Source organism: Pagrus pagrus (assembly GCF_965226575.1).
Source record: "Pagrus pagrus genome assembly, chromosome: 12".
Classification (NCBI taxonomy): domain Eukaryota; kingdom Metazoa; phylum Chordata; class Actinopteri; order Spariformes; family Sparidae; genus Pagrus; species Pagrus pagrus.
Window position 1 is genome coordinate 13,902,616 of NC_140196.1, and position 8,012 is coordinate 13,910,627.

The window sequence follows — 8,012 nt, forward strand, 5'->3', positions numbered from 1 at the left end:
CTGTCACATACTTAGCATATCTCCACCTCCAATATAGTTCGTCTGCAGGAGCCGGTCTGCTCTCTCTTCGCGCTGCTGTTCATAACTCATTAATTTTCACTCCCCGACGGATAAAAGCAGCTCTTAAACCACAATCCTACACTCAATATTTATCCAATCTGACCAAATATTATAATTAATGCCTCTCCTCTCTCCTTCAGGCCAATATATTCCCCTCACCTCCCTCCCTCTAACCTTTCAGTGCCAAGTTCACAGATAGAGAGAAAGTACTTCCTGTGAGAGGCCGGGCTGGCTGCCAGAGAGACTGATCCACCAATCTGACACGTTAATGAGATCCTGGCCCGTAGTACTGGAGTGTCAGGCCTCCTCTGCTGGAGCATCAGCCCTGCCGTGACCCGCAACACACACACATCCACACACACGCATGCACGCCTTTACTCATATGTGTAATTTTTTGACACGTGCACCCACACTGACAGAAATATAAGCACAAATGAATCTGAGTCTCATCACACACACACACACACACACACACACACACACACACACACACACACACACACAGGCTTTGGGGGGGGGGGGTTCAGCTCCTTAAATCTGTCTAATTAAAACACCAAATCCCTCTACTCCCCTCACCCACCAACCCAATCCTCACTTCCCAGCCACACACACACACAGTCGCACCCCACCCTCCCTCCTCCGTCCCCACTGCCACCACCCCCGATTCCGCAGGAGAAATGATTATTAGGAATTTAATGGGGGAACGTTTCCCATCCCACACCATCTGGGGCTTGGGAATGGCACAAAATTTGAGGATGCTTGCCGACGTGGCGGGGAACATTATTTTCATTTTTCTTGACTGGTGCTCGGATTTTCAGACATCGCAGGAAAAAGGCTCCTGATTACAATAAATTAGCATAATATATCACAAAATAATATACATATAAAGATGAATTTGTGCTTCTGTTATAGGTGGAAACTTTTCTCAACTTCCGAGATGACTGTTGTCATCCTGCAACTTTATCCCTTATAGAAACACACTCTTTGTTTTGCGCTAATTATGACACATCTCAGATTGCAAATTCACTTCTATACGATATATATCCCCCATTCCTGTCCTTCACCTCCCACACAGAGCCGGGCCATATGCTCCCTCTCTCTCTCTCTCCCTATACTTCTTTCTCCCCCCTCTCTCCCTCTCTCTCTCTGCACAGCTTAATGAGCTGCATGAATGTAGGGGTACGTGTACACGTTTGACCCCGTGCTAAACTGCTGCACGCCGCCCCGTGCACCCTGTGGGCGTCAAACGCCGACCCCCCCCCCACCCCACCCCACCCTCCTCCTCCTCCTCTCTCAACTCCTCCTCACCCTCGTCAGCCTCTCTGTGAGACACGGAGAGGGATATGAAGCTCCTCCACACGCATGCATACATATATTCACACACACACACACACACACACACACACACACACACACACACACACACACAGCCTGGTAGGAATAACATTAAGACTGACAAGTTGAGAATTTTAGTGAATGAGATAAATAAGGCCTGGTTGTGAAGGATGGGGGGCTAAAGAGGTGATTTTAGGGCCCCAAAGGGACCTTCAGTAACCAGATCTTCCAGTTTTATAATGATACAGAGGGAAAGAAGGATGAGTGAGGGAATGAGGACAGGAAACAAAGCCATTTTCTCTATAAATAAAAAAGGCTAATTCTCTTCCACGAAATTGAATTTGTGATCTTCCTGGGTATTCCTAGAAGATCAGCGTTCATCTCATCATCTAAAGCAGCGTTATGTCAGTCCCAACACAGTTTGAAAATCTTTGCAGTCACATCCACTGAAGAGGAGAAGACACTGTTAAATTCACATGGTATTCTGAGCAGAGCTCGGACGACACTGGATCTTTGCGGCTGATGTCGATATTAGCGAGTAAAAACATCCCAATATACAAAGAACATAAAGAGAAACGCCATTTTTTTTGCACATGTGGTCATCAAACAACTATGATAAAGATACAGACGTAATGAAGGCAGGATATTTTCCAGTTAAACAAACTAAACGTTATTGTCTAAAATGACATCATTGTGCTGAAACAGTAAATGTCACTGGGAATTTAATAATTAGGTACTAAACCAAGCATCTTCTTTTGCATTATGTTCTATAAAAACAAACAAACAAAAAGTTTTCATATCGGCACATGTAGGAAAACATAAAAGCTGACACCGATCTACAGTATCTGTGATAGAATAACAAGTTATCAGGGCTGGATTAGACTTTTTTTCAGGGCCCCTCTACACATATTTTCATATTTGGTAAACAAGCAAAATTACTTAAATGTCACACGATTATTATTATTACACTTGTCAATTAGTAATTTAATTTAGTTTAGTGCATTGTAGCGTGTCTATTTATATTTCAGTATTCATGCGTATTTGGTAAGTCATATAAGAAAAGTAAAGCGAAGGTTTAAAAATGACTCAATGAATATATAAAAAGTTGAAATAAAGTTTTAGACCAGAGATTCTTTTATATTTTTAGAATATTTTAAAATGTACATTAAACATTATTTAAAGAAGGCAGTTATTTTCTCCTCTGTCTGAGCCCCCTAGTGGCATTAATTCCCGAGGCAAGTGCCTACAATGCCTCTGCCACGATCCAGCCCGGGTGATATCGGCTGATAACATCAGCCGAACGATACAGCGGTCTGAGTAGAGTCTTCCTATGAAAGATTATCCATCAGGCTAACTTTGTACCCCCTGATTTTCTGTCTTGTTGTTTTTTTTTTTTTTTGTATTGCTCCTTTAACCCTTCTCAATATAAATTATAACGTCTGCAGAGTTTTTCATCCTAACTACATGCTCGTCTGTTATTTTAAAAAAGCAACAAAAACAGCATATAATGGCCAAGAAATTACTTATTAAAGAGAATAATTTCATGATGATTTGCAGACTCTTAATCTGCTCTGATGTTCTTTGTCATGACTTCATACTGGTACACAAGTTTCCACTGGTTGCCAGTTGGCCACACTCAGCAGCAACTGCAGCAGAGACACTGTTAGCTCATGAGTCATTTGGCACGGCTCGGATTGAGAATATATTTCTGCGTGCTTTTAGATATACTGTCATACATGTGTTTGTTATTGTTCTGCAGATAGACTCTGCTTCCTCTAAACGCAGTCAATTAAACACTGTTTCTCTCAAAACCCAGTCAGAGTTCATCAGCGGGTGCTGAAAATCAGAGGTGTTTGGGTCACTGTCAACTTTAATTTTATCTGTATACAAGTGGCTGCAGACCGTCAGTCAGATGTTAAGATTACATAAAGTTTTTTCTTTATTTAAACAGGAGTTCTGCTCCTGTGTTGTTTTAAATTAAAGGGGCATTATGTAGTTTTGGGAAGGAAATTAAAACTCAGAAAGGTTATACTTACAACGTCGATAAGGTATTAATACAAATTGTAATATTTATAATATATATTTTAGAAAAATATGTATTTGATATATGTCCACGAGCTGTCCTCAGAGGGTGATACGGTCCCCAGAACGCTGTCTGAAGCTAGAAACGTGGCAGGGTCCGGCAAATACAAGACAAAACATCTTCTCTTCTTATAAAAACTTCTTCCCCAAAACTACATAATGCACCTTTAATGTAGCCTACAGTATGAATAGTGATAGTTTATTTATGGATCAAAGCAGGCAGCTTATCTACACAATGATCAGCATCAGACCATCAGACAGGACATAATGCTCCAGAACTGAACATGAACCTCTTAATAGAAAAGTTTGCGTCCGTCCTGTCATTCAGATTAATTTGTCTTTTTAACATCATGAACGTCGCGAAATTACTCTTTTAACTTTGACAAAATTAGATCAGAAATAATTAATGTAGCTGTTTTAAAAAGGTTTTCATGATGATTACATACATATTTTGTTTAAAACCACAAATAAACGAGTTTCTTCACATAATTTCACAAACACCGTCTTAATCTTCAACTCTTTGTATCCAATTATGTCTTATTGTACAAATAAAATATAATAAAGGCGCATTTAAATCCGGATGTTTCAAAGTCGAACAGATTTTTATTTATTTTTCAAATGCCGAGGAAAGACGCTGACTTTCACTTCTGTTGCTTTAGAGAGTGTGACCACCTTTAACAGGAGAGGCTGCGTCTCCAGGGATCACCAGCTCCACTCCTCTCCTGTAACTGGGAGGACTGGGATCAGTTGTCTGCGCTCGCTGGCTCCCACCCAAACGCCCCGTGGGCATTTCTCTGTCGCAAATCAGCCATCTGATCGACTGAGATTAAATCAAATTATATCGACAAGCCTCTGTCAGATGAGGAAATCTGAAAAAAAAAAAGTATTATCTGAAGATCAAATCTTGAACTCAAGTGAAAACATTTGTCTCGTTGGACAAAATCATTTAACAGGAGTGATTATTTTTGTGTCGGGTCTCGCTGCGTCACCATAAACTCAGAGATTATTAAAGGATCCAATCTCTCATAGAATAAATAAATAAATAAATAAATTGCCCCCGAGGCGTTTGTGTCTTGATTTATTTTTCTAACATATTTTTTTTTTCTGTTTAATTGCCACCCGCCTGCTGTCGATCACTGTTCCCACAGAAAAAAGCTGAGAAGCTGGGCCACAACATAAAGCCTCTTACAGCCTCTTCGTTTTATTGCGAACAAACACATCACAAAAAACATTAACACATTACTTCACGAATAATATTTCGATCCATAACGAGTTTTCTCAGGAGTGTGTGCGGGATAAAAGAGAGAGTAAGAGATAGAGTAGAGAGAGAGAGAGAGAGAGATGAGCTATAATCCAATAATCATTCGTCATCCGGGTCAAGTTACAAAAGCAACAGAGTTTATGAGTACAGTCACCAACATTGTGCAGAAATACATGGAGGGCATCTTCAGCAGGAACAAGGGAGTGTAAAAAGTTCACATCAAACTATCCAAAAACTGTCATTTCGTTGCATATTGATGGTCATCATCTCTTTTTTTAAGGCATGTTGTCTCCTCACGTCACACAAAAACGACCTCTCCTTCCGGTCCTCGACTCTCAGCTGCGGTGAAATACACAACAACGCAACAGAAAACTAACTTTTTTTAAATGTCTGGAAAATTCACAGAAAACGAAACAACTGCTGCTGATTTTTTTTCTTTCTTTCTTTTTTTTTTTTTTTTTTTTCTTTTTTTTTACAATATCATCTTATAATATATTATCCACATTCAAATTGACGGACTCGTCATAAATAAGCTTAAATAAATAAATACAATAATCATTTACATTCAGCTCGTTACCAACACTATTTACTCCAAATACAAATTCAGCTTGTAACTTTGTTTTTCCCCACAACTTCCAATTCAGATGACATCACCTCCGCCTGAACACATGCACATTTTTTTTTTTTTTTAAATAATCATTTCATGTAATTGTCATCATTTTTAATTAGATATCGGATGAGGAGAGTCACCCCGCGAGAGGAAATATACATATATCATTTTTATAAGATTGCATTTGGCTGTCTTGCATAGCTCAATTAACCTTTTATTGCTAACAGACTGAATCTGAAGTCCAATCGTGTCTCAGCAAACTTCCCTGATGAAGTGAAAAGATTCTTCTGCCCCGGTTTGTTTTTCTTTCTTTTTTTTTATTTCGCCACGAAAATCATTTTACTGACTGCTGTGACCCGAATTAGATAGACAGAAAAATCTAATAAATTGTGCACAATATCAGCTTCATGTGACCCACATCGTGACCAAGGAGAGCCACGAACAAATACAGAGCTCTGAAGCTGTAAACAATCTGCATCTTTAACGAATTATTCTTACATTTCACTGGCAGAGAGCCAATACATCTTCATTTTCATTAAATGAATCTTCCTTCACACTGAAGTCATGTGTCAAAAGCTTCTTCTTCTTTTTCTTCCTGTCGAATATCGTCACAAATTTAGTGAAATCATCACGTCTAATTTGCAGACTTTTACCATGTTTGAAAGAAGGAAAAAAAAAACATTTAAAACAAGATGACTCGTTAAAATGGGCATTTTCGCAGTGCATCAGCGTGTCTGGAGTCCATTTCGTTCCACTCTCGACATCTGCGGGGGGGAAATTGCATCGCTTCTGAAACTTGAACTTTGTCCAGCTGATTGATTAATTGTGGAAAGAGCCATTAACTTCCCCTTGTGCTTGGAAGGACTGGCTGCGGACGTGCAGGTCGTAGGGGAAACGGGCCTCTGGGGACACTCGGTACATGGAGTTGGGCGCAAGAGCCGTGCGCCCCGGCGCGCCGCAGTAGCGCATGCCATAGTGGCTGCCTTTGCCGTAGTCTGGCGGATCGTCGTGTTTTAGGGAGAAAATCCCGTTAAAGTTCATCGGGGGGCTCAGCTGGCCGTCGAAATGCGGGCTCCCGCCCTCTGGGGACGGGTTCTCGTAGTAGTGCTCGTACGCGCTGCTGTAGCTGTAGTGTCTGAAGGGCTTGGCGCTGCTGTCCAAGCTGCTCGCGCTGTGGCCAGGGGGTGTGTTCACGTCTGAGCCCGGGTACGAGTACATGGCATCGTAGGGCGACCTGCCAGAGAACATGACCTCCCCGTTGTGGTCTGTGAGGAAATTTCTCGCGTTCAGCTGCAAACAACCGGCCACCAAGTTGGTCGTGGGCTGAGATAATCCTTTGCACAAAGTCTGCACGAAGGTGAGGAGGTCCGGTCTCTTCCCCGCGCTCAGAGTCTCTGACAGGGCCCAGATGTAATTTTTAGCCAGCCTCAGGGTCTCAATCTTGGACAGTTTTTGAGTTTTTGAGTAGCACGGCACAACTTTGCGCAGGCTCTCCAGCGCCGCGTTCAAGCCGTGCATCCGGCTGCGCTCTCGGGCGTTGGCTTCATGGCGCCGGAATTTGGACCGGTCCACCTGCTCCTTGCCGGTCTTCTTTTTCCGCGGGCCTCTCTTTTTTGGAAGCCCGTCCTCGTCCTGGTCGTCCTCCCTCTCGTCCTCCTCCCTGTCGGAGATGTCGTCCTCGGCCTCCCTCATGTCTGACCGGTCCGGGTTGTGTTGTCTTCCCTGCTCCTGGCCCTCAGGTAAGCTTTCGCGGGGATAAGTGGCACAGAATCGCGGCTCACACATCATATGAGATTCCTCGAATGGCAGTGTCAACATATTTCCTGCGAAATCAAAGAAAGCATAAACTATCAGGACAGAGCGCACAGTAGTTGTCTCGTGAAGGTTGTCAGTTAATTACCTTGTGAATGGGTCCTCCCAAGAGGAAGGGGGACAAATTGGCAAGCGAGGCCAATGTCACAGCTTGCCTCCTTTTCAAAGACACTCAACTTCATTGTGTTTGGTAAAGAGCCTCGTTTTGTGCAGCACAAAACGAGGCTCTTTACCCAAAACACGCACATTCAAAGAGAAACCCAAACTCTGAAAGTCAACAAATGCGTGCGTAATTTGCAAATAAATAAATAAATAAATAATACCCACCTCTGGTCAGCGTGCGCCTCGCATGTTCCCAGATATCTCCTCTGAATGTGCAGCTTCTTCTTTCCCAAACCACAAATAAGAGGAAAAAGCTGAAAACCTCTCTCTCTCCCTCTCTCTGCCTTTCCTCTGCTGCTCTGCTCTTCCTTCTCCTCTTCTCTCCCCCTCTCTCTCTCTTCCCCTTCCCTCTCTCTTTGAGGAATGACACTCATGCCAACAGCGGGTACCCATGCCATCTGCCGCTGACGTCTTGTGGCAGCCGAGACCACGTGTTCAGCGTCCCACGGGACCTCCATTCCGCACCGATCATCTGGCAGCTCCTGTAATGGGCACCGGGAGGCCCGCGTTTACCGTCAAAAACACAGACCGGAGAGGGATAACAACTAATATCTGCATCTCCTCGTGTAAGAAAGATGAATTAATGTTCTTTCTGTGCGAAGAGAAAAGCGAGTGCGAGTCTGCAGGCAGCCTCAACAGGTGAGACAGAGAGACGGATCTCATATTAGAATAAACCAACTGTGAATTTTG

The 8,012-nt window shown here is 42.8% G+C and overlaps 1 protein-coding gene across 1 annotated transcript; it reads right to left on the reverse strand.

Moving 5' to 3' along the window:
• Positions 1-4,653: 4,653 nt before the first annotated feature.
• Positions 4,654-7,715, reverse strand: LOC311266572 (neurogenic differentiation factor 6-B-like; the record flags this gene model as incomplete). The annotated part of the gene is given in 3 exon segments (XM_084368991.1): positions 4,654-7,171; positions 7,488-7,544; positions 7,547-7,715. Coding segments are annotated over 3 exon segments (1,230 nt in total). The 3' UTR covers positions 4,654-6,167.
• Positions 7,716-8,012: the final 297 nt, after the last annotated feature.